The 23,902-nt window shown below is 46.8% G+C and overlaps 3 protein-coding genes and 1 non-coding gene across 5 annotated transcripts; all 4 read right to left on the reverse strand.

The window, feature by feature from the left end:
• Positions 1-1,102: 1,102 nt before the first annotated feature.
• LOC4352874 (xylulose kinase 2) lies at positions 1,103-5,052 on the reverse strand. 2 transcript variants are annotated; one of them, XM_015762788.3, is made up of 11 exons: positions 4,857-5,052; positions 4,116-4,773; positions 3,923-4,011; positions 3,659-3,723; positions 3,455-3,510; positions 2,922-3,042; positions 2,755-2,829; positions 2,352-2,405; positions 2,174-2,268; positions 1,920-2,094; positions 1,103-1,803 (listed from the first exon to the last, which is right to left on the reverse strand). In XM_015762788.3, the coding sequence occupies exons 1-11, from the start codon at positions 4,931-4,933 to the stop codon at positions 1,556-1,558; spliced, it is 1,713 nt and encodes a 570-aa protein (XP_015618274.1). In that variant the 5' UTR covers positions 4,934-5,052; the 3' UTR covers positions 1,103-1,555. The 2 variants fall into 2 exon arrangements, with proteins under 2 accessions (XP_015618274.1, XP_015618275.1); XM_015762789.3 differs by having other exon boundaries at positions 1,244-1,822.
• On the reverse strand, positions 5,035-5,108 carry TRNAT-AGU (transfer RNA threonine (anticodon AGU)). The gene has a single exon. It is a non-coding gene; the product is annotated as a tRNA-Thr (tRNA).
• A 250-nt stretch (positions 5,109-5,358) lies between these two features.
• Positions 5,359-7,818, reverse strand: LOC4352876 (ergosterol biosynthetic protein 28). The gene is made up of 3 exons (XM_015762790.3): positions 7,589-7,818; positions 6,374-6,580; positions 5,359-5,820 (listed from the first exon to the last, which is right to left on the reverse strand). The coding sequence occupies exons 1-3, from the start codon at positions 7,719-7,721 to the stop codon at positions 5,741-5,743; spliced, it is 420 nt and encodes a 139-aa protein (XP_015618276.1). The 5' UTR covers positions 7,722-7,818; the 3' UTR covers positions 5,359-5,740.
• An 11,279-nt stretch (positions 7,819-19,097) lies between these two features.
• On the reverse strand, positions 19,098-20,772 carry LOC4352877 (protein PRY2). Its single transcript, XM_015763982.3, has 2 exons — positions 19,816-20,772; positions 19,098-19,729 (listed from the first exon to the last, which is right to left on the reverse strand). Exons 1-2 carry the CDS (start codon positions 20,724-20,726, stop codon positions 19,384-19,386), a joined length of 1,257 nt encoding a protein of 418 aa, XP_015619468.1. The 5' UTR covers positions 20,727-20,772; the 3' UTR covers positions 19,098-19,383.
• Positions 20,773-23,902: the final 3,130 nt, after the last annotated feature.

Below are 23,902 nucleotides of genomic sequence, written 5' to 3' on the forward strand. Positions count from 1 at the left end.
ATGATACAAGGGAATGATTAGCGTACGAGTGCCATGGAAGTTGACTCAGCCTATTATAAATTTATAATAGGTTCATGATTAGTGCCACTGTGGCATCCAAGTCACTAATCTTGTAATCCACGTGCCAAAATTCTGGCATAATGAGACATCAAATTACTTAAAAAGAAATCTTAAGAAGCGTATGAAAAGTTGTTATCTCTCATATATTTAAATAAAGTTACACACAATAAAAATAATAATGGTTCCTTGGGGCAGAGAGAGAGCGAGAGATTTTATTTTTCATTATATGACAAATAAAAATAAAATTCTTTCATGCAAAACAAACAAAACCCTCAGTTATGCTTTTGGTTACCAAGAAGCACTTTATGGTACAGTGCCATTTCAAGGGAAAAAGCTTAAAGCACTAAAGAGTAAAGCTAAAAGGATATACCACATTTTTTTTAATCTTTTCATCTATATGCCAATCACAGGATGTCTCAAAACTATTGGTGTCACTTTCATTGCTTCATTTTCATATAGCTTACATGATTTTGTAGCCAGATTATGGAATCCCACAACCAGAAGTCCCTTTTCTGTAAAGAATGTGCATGTAATCACTCAATTTATGGCAATTCTAATGTCTTAGAGAAACTCAAATTTCTTACCTTCTTTTCTGAAAAAAATAGGGAATTTTCATAATACTTCAGATCAGATTGTGCTCTGCCCTAAGGTACCCTTTCATAAACAGGCATATCATAACAAAGGAAAAAAAAAGCAGAAAATAGTACAGGCAACAATATGTTAAAAGAAAAAAAGTGTTTGCTAGCAAGTTGCAAGAACTTGGTGCCATAGGTATCTAAGCTTGCTAGAGCCTTTATATCATTAACCATACATAGTGGCCACGTATGCTGGACTGTGGTGTCTATAAGAAGAATCCACTAATTCAGTAAGTGGCACAAGTGCATGCAGTGTTAAATAGCAGTAGCTCACTAGTAGATTTTGCAAATTTGGTGGCCATCCTTGGTGTAGCCTCACCATGTTCATGTTGAGTAGGATGCCATTCACCAGCAGAACATGCATGCCATTTGACTTGGTGATTTATCAACAGTAAGACAAGAAAAGGTCAAGAAACATACTCATTGGATTTCAAGTTTTCAACCCATAGTCAGACTACATATCGACAAAGGTGATATTGTTCAGGACAGTGCTAAGTATGGTTCTCCACTGGAATGGGGAAGTACAAGGACAGCATTTCCAAAAAGAGTAAGAGAGGCAACATCTGATTCAGAATTTGGTCTGAATTTGACGATCCATTGGATATTGAATAAAAACACTTCACAAAATGTGACTGCTGACCTAACTCATAATTTTCATGACAACTGTAACCTGGTATCTATATTGTACAACTACTTTACTTTTGATTCAATCTCTGTTTACAGTAGCCCATTGTTTTCTATTTGTTTTGTTTATAAGGCGACAATAATCGGAGAAATGCCGAACTACTCTGCTGGAGAACAGTCCACTGTTGAGACTTTGGGACCGCCGCATTAAGTTCTAGCACAAATACACAAATGCTTCATGAATGTCGACCAAACTTCTCGACAAGCTTCTGTTCAATCTCCAGCCTTTTCTTCATCAACAACGTGTAGTTGTTCAGAAGGTCAATGTCCTCCTCCGAGTCTCCAAATGGAGCAGCCAGCTTAATGCTTAGTGATGTTCTATTCAGTCTGTCCGAGTGCAGACATGAAACAGGCACAAACTTGCCTTTCTGGTTGCAAATCCACCCATGGGCTGCTCTAAGAGCAGCACCCAGTGAGGCAGAGTCTGTATCAATTGAGCATTGCTATGTAAAGGACACAATTATGCTCACAACCAGATGGAAAACATGATAACAGCAGATTAATTCGAATCCATATGTGATGCACATGTCTTATATATACCTGGTCTTTGGACGGTGTAAACCGAGCAGCCAAAAATGGATGCCATCGTCTTGAGAATGATCTGGTTCGACGATGCTCCACCGGTCGCTATAATCCGCTTTGGAGGCACTGGCAGACCACACCTTTCAGCATGGCCCCTCATGGACAGGAACTGCCCTTCTATTATTGCACGGACCTATATCACAACTGTTAGTGAACAGCCTGAAGGAAAGTTTATTAGATCGTTTAACGACCAGTTATGGAAGTCCCCGTACTTCTGAAGGAGGATCAAACTGGTTTATCTGATGCTCCACCATCTCATCTAAAGATCCACTGGCTGAGGAGCTGACAACGTAACGGTGAAACCCAACTACAGATTTATAAGCATAGCACATGAGTAATGACATAAAAACTACACGTTGAAGGGAAATGAAATGTAAGGTCAGAAATAACCTGGAAGTGGTGGCAGAATCTCAGGCTCATTGTAGTAATATCCCAATTTTCTTCCTGGTACAAAGAAAGAAAAAGGGGGATTCAAGAATCCTCAGGAAAGCTACCTTTATGTGGTCAACGCAAGTAACTATCATGAATGGGAGGAAAGGCAACTGTGTGATAGTAACTGGCTAAACATCAATTGGATGATCTACAGTTCAAAAAAAAACATTGATGGGATTTAAAGCATAATTATACTGGCTTATCATCTTGCCAAAATGTACAAGCTTTATAAAACAGAGTTTAATATCCTTATGCTGTTTGTGATTTCTAGTGCCAATCAGCTAGCCTGTTTGTTCTAGAAATATATGGGCTGGCATCCTTTTAGTAAAATAGAAAGGAAAGAATAACTATATTGGTGTACCATTTAAAGGAGCTGTATTCTCCAAATGCTTGTTGAACACATCCCATGACCCGTCAGCATAACGATTGCGGACATCTGGTGAAAAATATAAGCATTTATAGTTTCAAAAACAAAAATATAGGCATTAGTAATGGTAAACAGTGAGATAAAAAGAATCCAAATGGTACCTTCCCGTGTTAGAGAGCCATTTTTGTAGCAAAGCATAACCATATATGTCTTGGGGTCCACTGGGTTAGGGAGGATGTTCCCATCCAGGGATGGTTCAGGTAAATCAGTTATCCCAAAAACCTGAAGGACCATAAAGGCATCAGAATAAGCAACAAGGGCTTGTTTGGCAAATGGGTTTGGGAAAAGATTTCCCACCACACCAAAGGGTAAAATTCAATCCTAGCCATTCTTTCTTTTCGCCTCATTTATTATTTCTGTTTCCCAATCCAACCTCCCATAACTCATTTGCCAAACAGGGCCCGATGGTTCATAGATGTACAGAACAACTTTGTGTTGTGAGTTGTTTTTTATTTGTGAATCCTGTATTCAGTGTAAGTACAAGTAAAACAAGGTTCAATCAGCAGTTAGTGTTATTGCCTTATTGGTAGATAAGAACTAGGTTCTAATGTATCTGTTCCCAGACATTGTTGGTACCATTGCCCTTGAAAACAAATGGAGCAGATTTTGTAAAAACAAGGTGATAGATGATTACTGTATCACTTGTCCCAAGACTGATTGCTAGATCACCAGGATCGCTCAAAGTTAAACCTGCATAATCACATAGGAGTGATCCGAAAATATTCTTTTGACCAAAGTTTCTGGCATATGCTTTGAATCAGATCATCTTTTGATTTGACCAAACAGACATGCCATATGTTGTAAGATATTAGTAGGAAAATTGGGAGAACTTATATACCTGCAAGGCTGTTGGGGTTGTCCCCTGACCACTGAACAACTAGACAGTTGCTTGAAAACTGAAATCTGATGAAAAATGAAGCATATTCATATCAGTAATTCGTCGAGTCAGACCCCAATGCAAAAGTGTCTGAAGTTAGTTTATACATATAATAATTCAATCTTGTAGTTTGATGATGTTGTTCACTATAACATAACTCCTTTTTCAAACACCAGTTTAGCAGACACTGTAAAAGGGGAGGAAAACAGATTGATCAATGGCTACCTCTGAACGAAATAAGGAGATAAAGTTCCTGCAACAGCATGCGCCGGTGCTAGCTTCCCAATCTTGTCTTCTAAATCAGGAGCAGTAGCCTACAAACTTGTAAATTGAAATGCATCAGAAGCAGTTGCCAAAAACAAAAAAAAAAAGATTGCATTTCTCAGTCTGAAAATGTGTGTTGTTGCAAGCAGCAAACCTCAAGGGCGTCCCTGCGCAACTCGCGCGTGGTGATGTCCATCAAGTTCATCCCCGCGCCGTCGGTCTCGTCGATGCAGGCGTAGCCGCCGACGAGCAGCGACGCCATGAACGAGCTCACGAGCGAGATCCTCTCGGTGTCGTCGTACACGCGCCGCCTCGCCTGGTACATCTTCCTGATCTGCGGGCCTGTGCACCGCTCGTGCGCGCGGCACCCGGTCATCCTGGCCAGCTCCAGCGCGCCGCCGACCGCCGCCTCCACCTCCCGGCACTGCGCCGCCGTGCTGCTGTCCATCCACACCGGCGACTCCGTCGTGGCGAGCGCCGCGGCGAGCTGCGGTGCCAGGCCCCTGGCCGGGTCGAGGGACGCGAGCACCGCCGCCGCGCCGCGCTTCCAGTAGACGCTGCCGTGCTGCTGCGCGCCGCCGGAGACGGCGGCGACGCGGGCGTAGTCCACCCTGGGCGCGAGCCTGGCGAGCAGCAGGTCCAGCGCCTCGGCCCACATGAGCGGCGGCGACACGACGCGGCCCGGGTCGCCGCCGGATGGGTCCCGGAGGACGCCGCCATGGGTGGCGTAGTGCGGCAGGTCGGAGTCGAAGTGGACGGCGTCGTGGGCGACGGCGGTGAGGCCGGCGTCCAGCACCGTGGCTTTCAGCGACCTACCACCATTAGCATTAGAACTAGAATTAGCATTAGCAAGCACAGGATTAGGATTAGATTTGGTTGGGAGTAAATTGGTTACTGCGTGGAGCAATCGAAGCCGAGGAAGAGGGAGTCGTCGGGGAGGCGGCAGTGATCACCATCAGCCGCCATGGCCATGGATGCTCAAGCAGTTGAGCTCAATCAGATGAAGAAGATGTGGCAGCCAGCCGATCACAACAAGAACAAAAAACAAAAGAATCCAAAAAGAATAATCAAAATGCTTTCGTTGAGAGTCGAACTCAAGACCTCCCGCTTACTAAACGGGTGCTCTAACCAACTGAGCTACGAAAGCTGCTTGTTGAAATTTGTTGGAAATCTTATCTCACCGATGCATCACCATGGTAAGGCTGCAAAGCAAACCAAGATATTCAGGTTGCAACCAAGAACAAACTATTAGTAGCATATAATCAAATCTGTTTTGATAGAGGATAATTACCGGTGGATAAGGGAAGTCATCACACACAATTCAAACAAGCAAACAGCACCTCAGCTCACCTCAGCAGGAGTAAATAAATTATCATCAGAGTAAATAGCTTCCAGAGTGCGAGTAAATAAATCATCATCAGAGTAAATAGCTTCCAGAGTGCATACTGACTGCTACTGTACTATTTTACTAGTATAGTAGAATTAGTACCAGAGAGGAGAAAGTGCAACATCAGGTTCAGGTACCTGTAAGATGGATTGGATACAGAACTTCTACCCCCCTATGGTTACAACGTTACAATTTCAAGAATTGAGCTATTATTATTGTTATGGTTTCTCATTTGTCAAGCTACAACCAATTTTTTTGATAAAAAAAATAAGGGGGCAAAGTACATAGAAATAATGTGTCACTGAACCACATGGAAAAGGCCGTCTGTGATGTTTCTTCAAGCATCCCGATTCCTACACTGTGTACATCACTGGCAAAGCAAATACTACCACTCATGACTGCTTAACAGATTGAGAACCACGAGATTTCCCATGTGAATTCCATTGAAGCAGCATCCATACAATCGATGTCCCTAAGTAAACAGAATGAATTAAACAGTTATTCAACAAAGGTTAGATATGATATTCCAGAAATGCAAGTTATGAGTTCTTGCGATCTATTTCTAACCGAAGTAACATAAATCATAATTGTTTTTTTTTTCTGTTGCTCCACAGATCAGCTTAGCTCAGCAGGAGTAACATGATAAATCATATAGGCGAACTACTTGGTGCATGAAACGAAATAATTTTCAACCTCCTTATGTAGTCCAATGAGCTTCAAGCATGTCATTTGAGTATTACAAGATAAAACTGAAGAGATGGCAAGATAACTGTTATAAAGGTGAATGCTAAGTGATTTTAAAGAGTAAGCATGCACAAGAAACCGCTAGCTGTACTGAACAAATCTTCCACTACTTAAGCACCAGAGACATCAACCTATTTGGTGTATGTACAAGCATGGTGTTTGACTGTTATTATTGACTATTGAATGTTTGAGCTGATATCATCAGTTGACATTATAGTTGCATGATAACTAAGTAGAAGGCTGAACTGAGCAAACAACACAGTCAAAACTAAATTCATTACCTGCGAAGAAGCCAACAGTGCTCAGATTTGCCACAGCCATAGTATGGTATATCAGGTACTCGGTGAGGAAATGACCAAGAGCATAGATGAAGGACAGGAAAGTGGCCAGATAGAGAGGTCTGTTTTCCAGGTTGAATGCACACAGAAAGCACAGAGTACAGGTCAAAAGTGTCCAGACCCCAAAAGTGCGACCATGTATTTCAGTCACTGCATGTAAAGAAGGCAAACGTTGTTGTATTAGCTATGTTATTATTGGAAAATGGTTTCCTCAAGTTAACTCAACAGATTAACTTAAATATGAGCCTGTTGCTGACTGTCTTAAAGAGAACATGAAACTTATAATCGAAAAGAAATAGTGGGTTGCCATGACAATTTAAATGATCCAAAACAAGGCACAAAGTGATTGATACGATGTAGAAGCATAGCAATAGCTGTCAACTTTATCTATTTTCCTAGGAATAAATTTTTTCTTTATATAATCTCATCAATTTTTTTTTGAAGGAAAAGTTAAAAAAAAAACAGAACAATTCTGCTTAGGTTACCTAAAGAAGCTGAGATCAGCTGAGAATTCATAATATACTCGTACGGTCCAATAAGAAGACCGACATGATCTCCGCTTGGAAGCAACTAGGAATTAACCAAATGTCACAAAAGAATGTTGCCATCAAGCTCACCAACCTAATGACGATGACTAATACGCAATCCTTTCAGAGATAGGCATATAAACAACCAATTTGCACATGCACATTTCTATGGTTGACTAGTAACCTTAGCTCTGTGGTTCAGTTCTGTAATCAAACTCCGATTTCCAAGACAGAACGGCAGCAAAGCCATCCTCTTGGCCCTGAAGCTGAAGGTAGTAGACAAATTTATCCAGCAGGGGAGCAAATTTCCAAGCTCACAAACCCAACCAAATTTTTACAGGACAAAAAAAAAGAAATGCAGTTTTGAGACCTATTGCAGCTCATGTGTTTCAAAAACGCTCTCAGGTGTCAGCCTTGAGGTAGAAGTTTGCATTTAACGACCGTGTCACACTACATGGTACGATCCCGAACCAGATCCACGGGCTCTCAGGTTTCGATCTGGTACAAGCAAGATCCACCCGCTCCGCTTGGATGACTGACTCGCGCCACGCATATGGCGGGAGGAGGGAGGTGGATGTAAATATATATATATATATATAGAGAGAGAGAGAGAGAGGAGAAGCACACGTACTGTCAGTTTGGGAGAAGACGGCAACACGGAGCGCCCAGATGTTGAAGAAGCCGAACCAGACGGAGGCGAGGCGGAGGGAGCCGACCAGCATCAGCCACCATCCCAACAACGGCATCCTCCCGCCTCCGGCCATGCTCCCGCTCCTCTGCGGCGACGGCGCCACCTCTGCTCTGCTCGCAGGATGGAGATCGGCGCCGGCGGCAGACGGGATGGATGGAGGAGGTCGCTCTGCGGCCGGCTGCCTATGGCCTATGGGTCATACGCACAGGCCCATCAGGCTGGAAATATTTCTTCTACGAAAAAAGTAAAGTTCACCTAAGGTCCCTTATCTTGTCGTCGAGTTTTAAAACCATCCCTGAACCGGAATACCAGAGGTAATGGATCATTAATCTGGTATAAACTGAGTCACCTTTTGATCCCAAAGCAATATTGCTCTCCGATTTTGGTGACATAGTGGCTGAGTTAGTACGGCCCCACATGTCAGCCCACAATCTTCTTTCACCTCTCTCCTTTCTTCCCATCTCAACCCAAACCTTCAAGGGAGCTGACAATGGGTGGGGAGAAAGGCGGCGGCCAGCGGGGACAAGCTCGACGGCTGAGTAGTATTAATTCTATCTCTTTTTTTATTTCTCTATGTGTGAGTGGATTTTTATTTTAAGATTTTGTGAAACAGTAGTATTTTATATGTTGTACGAATATTGTTAATTTTTTAAAGATTCTTTTATAACTATTTAAATGGTGTTTTCAGCTACCCTCTCAATTTTAAAACTATTTCCCCACATGGTAGCAGCAGCTTGTTCAACTTAGATACAGTACAGTACTAGCTCCTAGATGGCACCTTGCATGGCGGGCCAGATGTGTAGTACTGCAGCTGGTTGCTGCCACTGTAATGAATCGAGAGACCATAGATGAGTTTACGCACGTCGAGACGTGCAAACATATGCAGGTGCTGCAGATAGATGATCATATACCACTCCACTATAGATGTGCAACATTATCTGAGGAGGAGTAAAAAACAAGGAGAGATCGTCGATGTGTGCGTGGAGTGGACCATGCAAACACCTGATCTGATCTCACTTGAGTGAGAGACTGGCAGTAACAGTAGTCAGTCCTAGCAGTATACGGACATACAATTAAAATATTAAACATAGACTAATAATAAAACAAATTACAGATTCCGTCTGTAAACTGCGAGACAAATCTATTAAGCCTAATTAATCCGTTATTAGCAAATATTTACTGTAGCACCACATTGTCAAATCATGATGTAATTAGACTCAAAAAATTCATCTCGCAATTTGCATATAAACTGTGCAATTTGTTTTTTTTCATCCACATTTAATGTTTCATGCATGTGTTCAAACATTTGATGTGACGAAATTTTTGGAAGTTCGAAGGAAAATAAACACAGCCATAGTCTATTTGTTTTTATTTTCACAGGGTGAGTAGACAACACCTGCTGCCTGCTAATAGTAGAGCGCATCGATCGAATGGTGAAGCTAGCACATCGATCAGTGCAAGGAGTAGTCTGTTTACAAAATCGTTTGATGGTACTTTCAACTTTCAGATGAGTCGTCGCTGCAGTCTTTAGCAATGCAAGCGGCAGCCTTGATCAGCAGAGCACCTACTTCCTCCATAAAAAAAAAACCTTAAACTAGAAGGAGACGTGACCGACGATGAATAGTCGAGATTCGTAGTTCCAGGAGTGATTAGTTTTTTTGGACGGATGGATAAAAAAACTTGTTGGATTGAGTAGCTAGCTAGTTGTGCAGGCCTCTCAACATTTTGGCTTCAGCCGCTTGTGAGCACTGACCGCAGTCCGCTGAGTAATGCATGAAGGCTGAAAGCTTGCAATACGTACGTACACTCCAGTAGAAGTATATGAAAATCCATCTCTTGCAATTCGGCCTTGTTTAGTTTCTAATTTTTTTTTCTGAAAACATCACATTATATCTTTGGACACATACATAGAGCATTAAATATAGATAAAATAAAAAACTAATTGCACAGTTTGTATGGAAATCGTGAGATAAATTATTTAAGCCTAATTAGTTTATAATTAGCCCTAAAGTACTATTGACCTTAACTCAACCAAAAGAGGAAGGAAAATAAATAGGAGAAGGTGCGGGAGAATGGGAGATGACGAGAATGACGGTGACCAATAGCTAGCCAGTCATTTTTCTGTTTATAACGGAAATCTCAGAGAGGTAATAAAAGTGTAAAATATCAATGGAGCATAAGAATCCTCTCGATTATTTTTCTTTGTTTAATTTTACAGCACATTCAGGCAACAGTTACATTTGTGCGCTGTATTACAAGATAGTTATGTTGGGATACGTATAGGCTACGATAGTATAAAAATTAAAATTTTCTATCACGTAAACCAGGAACCATGCAAGTATTAGATCATAGATTGTTACCACTCGACACGCTGCGCAGCGGAAGAAGACGCTGAGAAGTCGAAGGAACTCTCGCGAAGTAGCGCGCGTCGATGTAGAGGAAGTAGTCGATCGCACCGGCTCGACCTTCTCCTCCTCGTGCGTTCTCCTCACCGTACTCCCACGCCGATCAGCACCGCAAACCAGCGGCGCCTTTACCGGTATCCGCACGTACGTACAGGGACAGAACGCCACGCGCAGATGTGCTAGCACCCGCGCGCAGCTAGGGTTTTGCTCGGGGAGGAAAGTGACGGCTAGGGTTTCTCACGTGATGCAATGCTCCGCCAGTCAGACCCCTCACGAATATATAGGATCCATCACTCGGGCCTTCAAGGCCCGTAGGACTCCTATTCGGATCCCTATCCGAATTAAGCTCATATTGGATCTCCATTGTCACGCCCAGAAATTTAGCCCAAATTTCCAGACTATTTTGCGTATTAAATCCCTGTCCAGGACCAGCCAGGGTACACAAAACGACAAGTAATATACAGTTCCAAACGTAAATACAGCGTAAAATACTTACAGAAGAGGCACTTAGTCCTCACACCGAAACAGAACGACAGCAGCGGAAAAAGGCGATCTTAGCGGGGCTTCAGCTCCACTCCACAGGCAAGACTCAACTGGGGTCTGAGCCTTGGTCTTCTAACTTCGTCTTCAACTCAGAAGTATTACACTTCTGAAAAGGGGGAACAATAGCAAGGCTGAGTACAACCACCGTACTCAGCAAGCCACACCAATGATGCAGACGTGCAAGGGGAACACAAGGACGGTTTGTGGCTATTTGCATAAAAGCGGTTGTAAAGCATTTTATTAAGCAAAACAGTAAAACAGTTGAGTAATTAAAGTAACCTTAAATCTCCACTGATCAACGCTACACCACGTTGAACAGGCCCAACCAACCCACCTGAACTACAGTGCATTAGGTTGATTTATTAAGTGTGAGACTAATCACGGTGAATCTGGTCGACCGCCCATAACCGCGGGCACGGCTATTCGAATAGTTTTACTCTGATCAGAGGTGTACAACTGTACCCACAAGACACAGCCCCACGACACGTTTCCGTGCGCCGACATGCCACCACGACATACCGGAAAGAGGCCGTGACAGGACCCTTCGCATAACCCCCTCTAACCAAGCACACCACACCTTGTCACACCCCAATCTGATACCGCCGTACAACGGCACCTGACAGGAGCGTGTCGTAGGGAAAACGGCGCGAACCGCTTCCTACGAAACCGCGATCTCGGTACCAGTCCCAGGACATAGTGCTGGTACCCACGGTGACAAATATGAATCATAGCAATCCTTAAGATAAATAGAGGACTTATTTACCTTAACTTAGGTTATAGCTCAGACAGCCCGAGAATACAACCGACGACACGGACGAGGCGAACACCAACAACAGCAGCAGCAGCGGAACCAACGGTCTAACACCCAACACCACAGGCGACGGCTGGGAACCAGGACGAAACCCTAATCTTCACTTCACTTTATCTTCTCTTCAGGGCCGGGGAACTATATATATATATATTTATATAGAGCAAGGGTGAGTACTTTCGTACTCAGCAAGTCACGGGAACTTAGGTGTTTAATGCAAGCTTGGAAGAGAGGCAAGGTTGTTTTGCAAATCTTTTATTTGAAGACATTTTGAAATCACTAAGTGATTTATTTCTTTCTAAGTTTGGGCCGAAAAGAGACTTGCGTCTCGATTCGACATTAAGAGATGTTTTTCAACAGCTCATTTAGTAATGTACCGACCTCCCGGGTCAGATCATTACTTCTCGGCTCCCAGAGCCATTCCACTTGATTAATCGGCTCCCAGAGCCTTTTTCATTTTCTCGGACTCCCAGAGTCCAGCTGCCCAGCAGCACAACAATCCGCTTCCACTCGGGAAGCCTAGTCTATGATGCCCGCAGACATCCCGAATCACACAGATTTGTTTCTGACCACTCAGGTCGTCCATCTGCCACATAGGCTGATTCTGGTTACGATTCCCACACCACAACAACTTTTCACAAAGCACAGGCAAACAAATCTACGCAACGGGAACCACCTCACATCCGCCCATGACCGTGGGCACGGCTGTTCGAACAGTTAGTTAACCTCTGCAGAGGGGTACACTTTACCCACAAGATACGAACTTATTTCGAACACCCGTCGGTATCGGAGGTTCGCAACAAAGCCTTTCCCAAGCCGACCCAGGGTTACCTCATGCCACATAGAAGGATCAAATCCTCACATAAATATAGGCCATTTCAGTTTTCACAAATCAAACTCCAACCACCTCGATCGGTAACCTGGCAAGCTTCGCATTCTTGCCTTACCAGGAACCCGGGTTGGCTCCAATCGACCCCGCCCCGGCGTTCCCCAACTATTGGCATGCGAGGTTTCCCTGAACCGACTAGTTACTTAGCCAGGGTGTCCCATTCCACCTTGTGGTTGCACTTTGATTATGTTCGATGAGTTTCCCATAGGAATCGGTCCTTATATGCGAATACGGGACAGTGCCACATAGGCACAACCTCCGCATCGCGAGTTTTCACAATTCATTTTATTTTCAAACACACCGACACCACATGTCGGGTTTTGATGGCTTCACAAACCCATTTCCCAAGTTTTCGACAAACAACGGTGTATGTGGGATATTTGGTATACGCGCTCAGAGAGCACGAATACCGAGGTACCACAAGGGTGGAGCGACAAGGAATCAGGGTAGTATGACCTACGAAAATTAGTGCGACTACTGGGTAGGTCCGTCGATTTGGCATGCAAACCGAGGCCAAGCAAGTTAAGTGTGTGATTCTAATAATGCAAGTTGCAAACGAAATAATAATGACTTTTCAATTATAGGAGCAATTGATCAAAGGGTGACTTGCCTTGCTCAAAGTCTTCACGAAGCTTCACGAATCTTCGAGAAAACCCGCGATCGACGAAAATCCGATAACCGCAACTATACGCAAACAATCGAAAACCTAAACAAAAGACCAAAAGAAAGATCCTATTTAGACTAATTATTAGTGCCATTAAATAGATATCAATTTTACGGAATTACTGGAAGTGGAACGGAGTCAATCGGATGAGCGGTTGAGAAGATATGAATTTTGGAAGTTTAATTGGAGTTTCTGGAATAGGAGAAATGGTTTATGGAATTTTATAGAAATAATATTCTCAAGAATATTATTGACAGTCACTGACCAAGGAAAATGATTCATGGAATTTTGGAATAAGGAATTGATTTATGGGACAAAGGAAAAAGGATTTATTACATCCCGGGAAAAAGAAAAGGATGGAGGGATGTATATTAGACTTTTTCGGGCGGCAAGGGCGCGGCCCAAGGGTTGAAGGAGGCTCGGCCAAGCCATTTGGGCCGGCGCGGTCGCGGGAAAGGTGGCCCATTAGGGCGCGCGGAAGGGGGAGGGAGCGGTCCGGTGGACCGAGCCCACCACGCGGGGTCCCGGGTGGGGCCCATATGTCGGCGAGACGGTGCACGGTGGAAGCGGCGCACGCGGGGCGGGCGCTAGGGTTTTGGGTGCACCGGATGGATCGAGGCGCGGCGGGCCCACGTGCAGCCGCATGGCACACCGTGGTCCGCGCGCACGGAGGGGGAAACGGAAGGGAGGGGCCGACCGGGTCTGTTGACTCGGTCGTGCCGAGGTGGCGCCGACGTGGCGGCAGCCACGCGGGTCGGCGGAAGGACGAAGACGAGGCCGGCCGGGATGGACGGCGGACGGCGGCGGCGTTCGCAGGAGCAAGGCGCGACCTCAATGGAAAAAGGAAGCACACCGGGGGAAGGGGAGAGACGAGACGAAGCGAGCCGACGGCTCGGATTCGCCGGAGGATGGCCGGAATCCGGCGGATTGTGGCGGCGGCAATCGCCGGCGAGCAAAGAGGGGAATCACGACGAGACGATGAGGGTTCGATTCAAAGGGGGTGGAGCATCTCCGGGGTTCAAGGAATCCGTTTCCGGTGTCGGATGGGGCGGAGAATCACTGAGGAGGGCTGGCGACGAGCAGCGGCCTTCGGGAGCGGACGGCAATGGCGGCGAGGCTGTGCTGGGCGGCGACGGCGCTAGGGAATGGTTTGGGGAGGTCCTAGGGAGCTCAAGGACGGTGGTGGCGCGAGGTATTGGCGAGAGGGCCCACGGCGGCTCACAGGCGGGTGCGGCGGCGGCGAAGCAGAGCAACGGCGGGGCGGCACGTTTAAGGGGACGAGCGAGCAACCGAATGGCTCGGGGCTTATCCAAGATGATGCAGATGGCGAGAATTTGGGCGAGGAGCTCACCGGCGTGCGGGAACGGTATCGGCGGCGATTTGGGGATGGAAAGGGGTGGAAGGCCGATGGCGGCACGCGACCGAGCGGCGGCGCACGGCGGATGACGCCGAGGCGGCGCGGCGTCGAGGCGAGTGCGCCGGGGAAGAAGAGAGGGAGAGGTGGCGCCCGGAGCTCCTCGTCACGCGTTCACGCTCGCACCGGCTCCTCCGGTGCTCGGCGACGGACGACGACGACGAGAGCGGGACAAGCGGCAACAAGGCGGCGATGGTGGTTCGGTGGTAATGGCGCTACAGCGGTGGAGACTGAAGCGGGGAAATTGAGAGGAGGGACTCGGCTTTATAGGCGAGGAGGAGAGGTTGGTTTGGAGGAGGGAAACCGACATTGGCAGTCAAGGGATGCAAGGGCGACGAGCTGGCGGTCGTCGACGCGTGCAGCCAAGGTGGCGGCAGGTGATGACGCCGGCGGTGTCGGGCAAAAGGAAAAAGAAGGGGGAAAGGGGCTTGGTCCCTTGCCAAAACGAGAAAAGGAGGAGGGAGAGTGAGGAGGAGGAGGAGAGGGAGAGCAGCTGCTTCTCCCACTCTTGGACGGGTGCGGCGTGGAGTGGCGGGGGCCATGGATGACGTCGACGATGACGGCGGCGGTCGGTTTGGCATGGAGCGGGGCCGGGTGGCTGCGCGGCGCAGGCGCGGCAGGGCTGACGGCGGCAACGACCGGCCGGTCGGCCACGCGCGAGCGCGGGAAAAGGCGAAGGCGGTGGCGGGTTTTGGGCGGCGACGGCGGGAAGCGGCGTCGGCGCGGGAGAGAGACATCGAGAGAGAGAGAGAGAAACAGCGAGAGCGAGAGAGACAGAGAGAGCGAGCGACGACTCTCTCTCTCTCGGCTCGCATGCGTGCAACGCACGTGCGAGGGGGGGATGATGGGCTGGGAGGGGGAGATGGGCCGGGGGAGGAGAATCGGCCCATCCAAAATCACAGGGAGGTAAGGTAGACTTTTGCAGAGAAAATTGATTTGGATAGAATTGGAGAGATTTAGGGTTTGGATTCGAATTCAAATTTGATATTCGAACTCGAGGGTTTAGGGATGTATCAAGGGGAATTCAAGGAGAAGTCATGGGAAAGATTCAAAAGGAATACTTGGGTATTTGTTCTCGGGATCATAGGGTGGAGTCAAGGAAAGGATTCGAGGCGGGATTTGAATAATTCTGGATTCGTAGAAGTATTTGGCGAGGATTCAAAGGAAGGATTTGAATTTCAGAATTTGATTTCAGAGACTCGAATCGGAAAAGGAATTTGGAGGTAGAGGATTTTGGTTTCGATGAGAGGGAACAACGGGATTAAATTGAGATCATTGGCACAACTTAGACTCAACACTCAAAGAACGAAATTTTCGCAATTAGGATTTTTGCCGAATTAGTTTTTAACGCCTCACGAAAAGCGGAGCGTTACACACCTCAGGTTTCACCCCCACTCCTCGCAAGGCAGCGGGCAGTCCCCTCTCGTGCCTAGGTGAATCCGGAAGCCGCATAGGCCGTCGCAGGGCCCATCCAAACTCCATCACGCCCACCCTTGCCTGGATGCGTCAGCTAGAGGAAAGCTACACTACAAGCCCAGCCGTTGCCCACGCTGGCTTGTGGTAAGCACGATAAGTTCTTCCAGGGCATCCCGCGAACCGGTCCTTAATTGCCATGGGTGCGACTAGCAAAACCATGCACCCACAGCCCACCATTCAGTCGCATTTTAGTTGGATAATTACGACCATGAAGCATGGCCAGATGTCTCGAGCACGCAGCTCATTCTGATACTAAAAAGGTCTAATACTGTAATTATCCCATCAACTGAGCTAGTGGTAATTAAGCATGGCTAAGCATACAGTTCTAGCTAGGTCACATAAGTAACATGAGCTAGTCGATTTATTACCCAAGGTTGACAAAGGACAGATATCAAGTAAACATGGCACACGCAAGCAGATAGGTAATACCCGAATCCCATGTAATTAGCAAGACATGCATGTTTATTTGTAAACGGTAAAACATTTATAAATTGGGATCAACATGTTCAAGGGGAATGTGTGACTTGCCTTGCTTCTTCAAAAAAATCTTCCGAACTCTTTTCCTCGCGACCGCGGACTTCCGAAACAACGGATTCTACACGCTGGCACGCAAAACGAGGAAAAACTCTAATAAAAACCAAGAAAATAGTACATAAAAAGTAAACAAACATGTAGAGCTCAATTTTAGATGAATTTTGCAAGTTGAACGGCACAATTCAGAGTTCGAATGAATTAGATATGAATTTTAGAAGTTTTGAGCCATTTAAATGAATTTCTAGAATTATCATCGAATTATGACGCAATTATTATTTATTTTTCCAAAGGAAAAGAGACGGCTGACGTCATCAAGAGAAAGGGGCGCGCCGACAGGTGGGCCCCGCACGTCAGCGGCACAGGGGAGGGCGCACGGTGGACTCGGTCCACCGCGGCCTGGGCGGCACCATGGACCCGGACCACGGGAGTGGTCCACGGGCGGCCAAAGCACGGGCGCGACGAGGAGCCGGCTCGGCCGAGCCTTGGAGCGACGACGCGCGCGGCTACCAGCGACGGCTACCGGCGGGCGGCGCGGGGAGCGGCGAAGGAGGGAGAGAAGGAGGGAGGAGGGTGCTCACCGAGCTGGCGCCGACGAGGGGCGGCCGCCATGGGGCATGGCGACGGCCGATGGCCGTCGGCGGCGTGCTCCCTGGGATGGAGGCGAGGCGGCGCTCCGGTGACGGGAAGTGGTGGCCGAGGCTCTCCCCGTCCTTGCGAAGCCGAAGGAGGCGACGGCGTAGCGCGGGATGGACGGGAGCGGCAACGATTGGTGGCTGGAGGCGGCGAGTAGAGGTGGTGGCTCGGTTTGGTGGTGGAATGGGAATTTCGGTGGCGGTTTGGGGAGGAAAAGTGGATGCAGGGGTGCAGCACGGCGTGGTGAAACTAGTGGCGGCGGCGGCGCGTCGCGGCAGTGGCTAGGGAGGCGGTGGTGAGCGGCTGGAGGCGACGGCGGAGAGAGGTGGTGCACGAGGCGGCGATGTTCTGGAGGTAGAGAGGGGAAATGGAGTAGGGGCCGGGGTGCAGCACGGCGCCGCGAAGCCGACGGTGGTGGCGGATTGGTGCGACAGTGGGTGGAGCAGCGGGAAAAGGTGGCCGGTGAACTCCGGCGAGCGGCGGCGGCTCGGCTTGGCGAGGGGAGAGCGGGCGAGAGCGCGGGGAGCTCGGGAAAGTTGGGGAAATGGGAGAGGAGAGCACGGGGATCGTTTTTATAGCCTCGAGAGTCGACGGGGAGGCCGGTTGGCGACGGATTTGAAGGGGGAAAGGGGCGCCGGTGACGTGGGTGAGTGGGGCAGTTTGGCGCCGGTTTTGGAGGGGAGAAGTGGGGGAAATGGGCGCGGGGTGAATGATACCGGTCCACGCGCACACGGGGTGGGGTGGAGAGCGGAGGAAGCGGCGACGTGGGGATGGAGGCCGGCGGCCATGGGCCATGGCAGTTGCGGGAGGGGAGGCTGGAGGTAGGGGACGGCGCTGACATGTGGGGCCTCGGGTCCCACATGTCGGCTGGAGAGAGAGAGGGGGGAGGGAAACCGGGGACGCAAAGCAGACTTTTCTCAAGGCGTGGGCCGGCCGAGAGAGGGAGGAGGCGCGCGGCCCGCGGGAGGGGAAGGAGGGGTTGGGCCGAAAATGGCCCAAGGGGGATGGAGGGAGATTTTATTTGTTTTCTTTTTATTTTATTTGATTATATGAACTTTGTATTGTTATAGTTATTTCTTGAGCTCCGAAAATTCACGGAAAATTCCGGAGAGTACATTAGGGCACAAAGAATATTACAAAATATTCCCGGCCATGATTTTTAAAGGAAATTTTAAATTCCCTCATTATTTCACTTTATTAAATTGCTTTAACTTTTATTTAATTTCTAGAAAATGCATTATTAAATGATTTTTTAATCCCGACCGAAAATCGGGGCGTTACCTCCATCCAATCCTCTTATTCCGGCCCATTAAGCGTGCGACCCTGTAGTTTCATATATACTCAGCTGTAACCCGAAAACTCATTTTCGGTCCACGCGTCAACAGCGGCCCCTAGCAGAACGTATTGACTCACCGGGCATACATAAAGATCATATCGGCTGAACCTCTAGTGTATACTTGTATGAACCCCTTTGCCTCACGATATCGATTAAGTTCAAGGCTAGATATATGCCATCCTCTAATAGCTCAATCATTCACTCGAACCTGTCGATAGATTATATAACTTGTGATTGACTCCTCAATCACCTTTGGCATGGCCATGCACTTCCATAATCTACAACATCGAGGGGCCCAGAGATATCTCTTCATAGGAGGGGCAAATCCCATGTTGATTATTCATATCCCACTACATGTTTCATAGCATACCCGAAAACTACTTTTATAACTACCCAATTACGGAGTAGCGTTTAGCAGTCTCTAAGTAAGCTACTACACATGTTGGGAATCATGATAATCTCAAGTCTAAGGATTCAACACCAACACTAAATGAGATCACTGATGACACAACATATATGGTTCTTACAGTGTCTCATGTTGGGTCTATCGAACAATATGTTCACTAACATGTGCCCACATTATTAATTTGGTATCTCTATACCATGATCCAACATGTGCCCACATTATCAATTAATACATGTGCTGATCATCTATACATATTTGTTCCACATATGATATTTGATCAGTGATCCTTTAGAAATAGCAACACATAACATAAAGAGTCTTATGAAAGAATCACACATTCATTAACCAATAATAAGTTTATCTATTTCAAGGAACAAAGTCGGATAAATATGTAAACATAGTGTGTGATATAATCATCTCTATGATAGCCTCTAGGGCATATCACTAACAAGTTAAGATAACATTAATTAATTAGTTATAATAATTAAGAATCTGATGCATATATATATTATTAATAAGATGAGACGACGACGATGGTGGATGCATGGATGACGATCGATCGATGATGGGTGAGAGATGGAGGGCAGCAGCAGGGGTGGTGGATCGATCGATATGATGAAGAATGAATTAGTAGGGCTTGACGCCGACGTAGTTGCCGGGCGGCCAGTAGCTGCAGACCATGATGGTGTCGCCGGAGGTGCAGACGACGCGGCCGCAGCCGACGGCGGTGGTGTTCTTCCAGACGATGGCGGTGTAGTGGGTGCACATGGCGCCGGCCTTGCAGCTGTTGGATTTGTAGTCGTAGCTCTTCTTCTCGTCGCTCCACTCGTCCACCGTCTTCTTCCACGTCCACTGCTTCCCCGTCCCGAACATCATGTTCTCCCCGTAGGGGCCATGAGAGTGCTCCAGCTGGCAATCCCCTCTCCTCAAATCCGCGTACTCCTGCGCGTACTTCGCCAGCGTCGCGTTCCACCTGCCATTATTATATATGCCATTGTCGATCATCGCCATTGCCATTGGCATTCCATCGAACAGCTTGCGTGCGTGCATGATGCTTACACTATGGGTGGCACGTGCTCCCTCGTGCGGAACATGTTGTGCTCCCTCACGATGTCGCTGATCGCCTTCTCGTTCAGCCCGTCCTTCTGCTCCTCCGCCGCCGGAGTGTTGCTGGTCGCCGGGGCGTACGGGTCATTGGAAGGAGGCTTTGGCACCGCCGTCGCCGGGGAAGAAGGCTGCACCGGCGCCGGCACCACGCCTGCTGGCGCCGCCGGGGAAGAAGGCTGCACCGGCGCCGGCACCACGCCTGCTGGCGCCGCCGGGGAAGAAGGCTGGTTCACCGGCACCACGCCTGGCGCCGCCGGAGCATACTCCTTATTCGAAGGAGGAGACGTCGACGGCGTCGCCGGAACAGCTGGCTTGGGCGCCGCCGGCGGGACGCAATTGTCCTTTTGGACCGCCGCGACCGTCGGCGGCTCCTCCGGCTTCTTCGGCTGGGTCGTCGCGTAGTAATCCACCTGCACCTCCTTCGACGGCGGCGATGATCCTGCCGCGCCAGCGCCGCCCTTGGCCGGCAGGACCTGCGCCGCCGGCAGAGACTTGGGAGGATTCCCCTCGTCGTTGGGATCCGGAATCCATGGCACGTCCTGGTAGAATTGCCCGGCGTCCGCCTTCTCCAGCACCGGCTTCATGACGGCAGTCACCCCCGGCGCGGAGTTCGCCGCGCCGGCGGTGAAGCCGGTGACCAGAGCGGCCGCGGCGTCCTCCTCCTCGGCGGCGTCCTCCGCCTCGGCAGCCGCCGTCTCCGCCGCCAAGGCCTTGTTGACGTCTTCCCCCGCCGCCGGCTGCTTCGGCGCCACGGTCGCCGTTGCGCCGCCGTAGGATTGTTCCGGTGCGGTGGTGGCCGTGTGGGCCGCGGCGAGGAGGCCGACCACGACGGCGGCGATCACCGTGCGCATCATCTTGTCCATCTTTTTTTTTCCCTTGTGTGTGTACGTAGCATTGGACAAGTTTTAATTTGAAGAGAGGCGACATGCTAATTTTGGCGCGAACTAACGCACGCATGCATGGGTTGGTTTGTGGCGCCAAAGCTATTTTTGACGCGAGGGTGAGGTCCACTAGTAATTACTTGTAATTTCTTTTTTTTTTGTTTGGTTATTTTCTTACTTTCACATGATATGCATGAGGAATTCCGTACTATTATCCGTCTATTAAATAGGGAGTGTGCCTATATCTATATCTATTCTATACCTAATTAAAAAATACATAAGGATTCCGGTAAATGTTTGGTCTGTTTCTTTTTTTTTTATTTTTTTCCGTTTTATTTTCTTTTCGCTGTCCGTTCCTTTTTTTCCCGTTTCCGTTTCCTCTTTTTTTTTTCCGTTTCTCTTCTTTTTCGTTTTTTTTCCGTTTTATTTTCTTTTCGCCGTTTTTCTTTCTTTTGTCGTTTTTTTGCAGTTTTTCTCGTGCCGAACCCTGCACCGCGGTCACGTTGATTTGCTTTCCCATGTGTTTTCTTCTCCAATTGATTGCAAAAACCGATTCTCTACTACTCTCTCATCATTTTTCTCTCAACAATTTTAGGGATTTCGATAAAAAAAATGGAAAAAGGAGATCAAGGGGATCAAAATCCCTCTAAATTTTGGAGATCAAGAAAGATTCAGGAGAGGATCGGCTCCATCATCGTACAGACACTGGACTATGCGAGCTCGACCCCGGATTAAATTTTGAAGATCAAGAAGATTCCCGACTACTCTCTCATCATTTTCCCTTAACAATTTTGGAGATTTTGATTAAAAAGGAATAGGGAGATCGAGTGGATCAAAATCTCTCAACAATTTTGGAGATCAAGAAAGATTCGACCGGATTTGTCATTTTCCCTTAACAATTTTGGGGATTTTGATTAAAAAGGAAGACGGAGATCGAGTAGATCAAAATCCCTCAACAATTTTGGAGATTGAGAAAGATTCGACCGGATTTGATGGAGAGGATCGGCTCCATCATTGTATGGACACTGGACTATGCAAGCTCGACCGGATTAAATTTTGGAGATCGAGAAAGATTGGACCGGATTTAATGGGAGGATCGGCTCCGTTATGGTACAGGCACGGTATTGTTCGAGCTGGGCCTACAGTTTCACTTGTGGGCTGAGCCGAAGAGAGGTAGGCTGAGCAGAGGGAGGTAGCGGACATGGCTAGGACTGAAGCTGGAAAGGAAGGAATGAGCGTTCGATCCAAAACCAAGGAAGCATTCGGTCCAAAACCAAGGGAGTAAAATGTATAGGATAAATAAAACGTTTTTACCCCCGTTGAAACGTACGGGCATTTTTTCTAGTTCTCTTAAAAACAAACTCAGGTAAGCTTGACAGTATCCAGCCCACACAGTGTCCGACCCAAATATTCTGGCCCAGTTATTGTTATTTCGGCGAAAGCATTATCGTCCCCTAAGATAATTCTTACTACCTCTTGCTAGAAAGTCTTATAACCTGAAACAGAGGAAATATCTTTTAGTATGCAAGCATAGTATTTATTAGCACTTATAAAACCTATGTGCAAACATGCCACATCAACCCATTAAGCACACAAAACTCAACATGTAAGTATATAGTCTACAATTTATTTTATTCTAAAACTAAACATACACATGCTAAATTATCATTCTCAAATCATTTTTATAATATTTCAATCTAAATCATTTCTCCAATATCTAACTTATTATATCCCGCAGCAAAACGTGGGGCATCATCTAGTAATTTGTTATATAAGCATTTATGTGACGCTTTTACTGTTTTGTCCTTTCAGTACCCCTCAGTAATTTTTTTTAGATAATGGGTACCCCTCAGTAATAGTGGACCCTTTCTTCCCACTGTTTCACTTTCTAAAGTGCATTTAATTATGGACATTGTCGTAAAAAAAACTCTTTCGATCTTTAATTCTTTCACTTAATCTCTGCTTAAAAAAGATATCAATGCTTATATTTGTAGTGTGTTGTATGACAGCTGCCACCAATGTATATTACACAATAATCCTAGCTTAACCGGCCGGTTTCTGATCTTGAGGCAGTTGAGTGCCTGATCAGTGTGTGAGGCTCACCGAGGAAACGTGCGGATGTGAAATATTCATATCCTGATTATTGAAATGTGTTTGAAGATCATCATCCGGTCACTACTGAAGTCTCCATCCATGTAGCTTCCCCCTAATTAACTTCACCACTACTACAGTACTATTTGTAGAGGATGCGCATGCAGGTCTATTGGTCTAAGCTAAACACTTTGCGATGAGTTTGATCCACATAAATTATTCATTTCTTCGGAAATCGTTGCATGCATGCTTGGCCATATACTCCCAATTCGTCGCTATTTATGGATCGATCGAGTCAATTAGCTACTAGGATGTACTTAACAACTATGATTTCCGACTGATCATCAAACGGGCGAGATTGAGTTATTACCTTGAAACCGGCCGCCCCATTATGTTTATAGTGATTTGATTAGTCCAAGCAATGAATCAACTAACCATACAGACATCCTGATTTAACTTACTCCCTCCTTATTTTAATGTATGACGCCATTAACTTTTTGATAAACGTTTGACCATTCATCTTATTCAAAAAATTTATTCAAAAAATTTATGTAATTATAATTTATTTTATTGTGATTTGATTTATCATCAAATTTTCTTTAAGCATGACATAGGTATTTTTACATTTGCACAAAAATTTTGAATAAGACGAGTGGTCAAACGTTAGTTAAAAAGTCAACGGCGTCATAGATTAAAATACAGAGGGAGTATACAGTATACCTAGCTATTAATGCCATCACCTCAACAACTACGTGCATCCATCGAGAATGAATTGTAGCGTCCTTTTGTTTTAATTCATACTCCCTCCTTTCAATTTGTCACGAAGACTAAATTTGTTTAACTCATTCCACGTGTAACAAACTCATCCCATATGCATGCAGTTAAAAACTGTATGCATGCATGCAACGTGTATTAAAGATGGTTACTCGGGTTCCGGTAAACAATTCAATCGAGCACCACAAAACAAAACGACAATCTCTTTATTTAAGTGTTGAATGTGTGAAGAATGTGTTAGGTTCCTAGCTATATTTTATCACCATTTACCAATAAATATTATCATACTTATC

The sequence above is a fragment of the Oryza sativa genome, chromosome 12 (assembly GCF_034140825.1).
Source record: "Oryza sativa Japonica Group chromosome 12, ASM3414082v1".
Taxonomy (NCBI): Eukaryota; Viridiplantae; Streptophyta; class Magnoliopsida; order Poales; family Poaceae; genus Oryza; species Oryza sativa.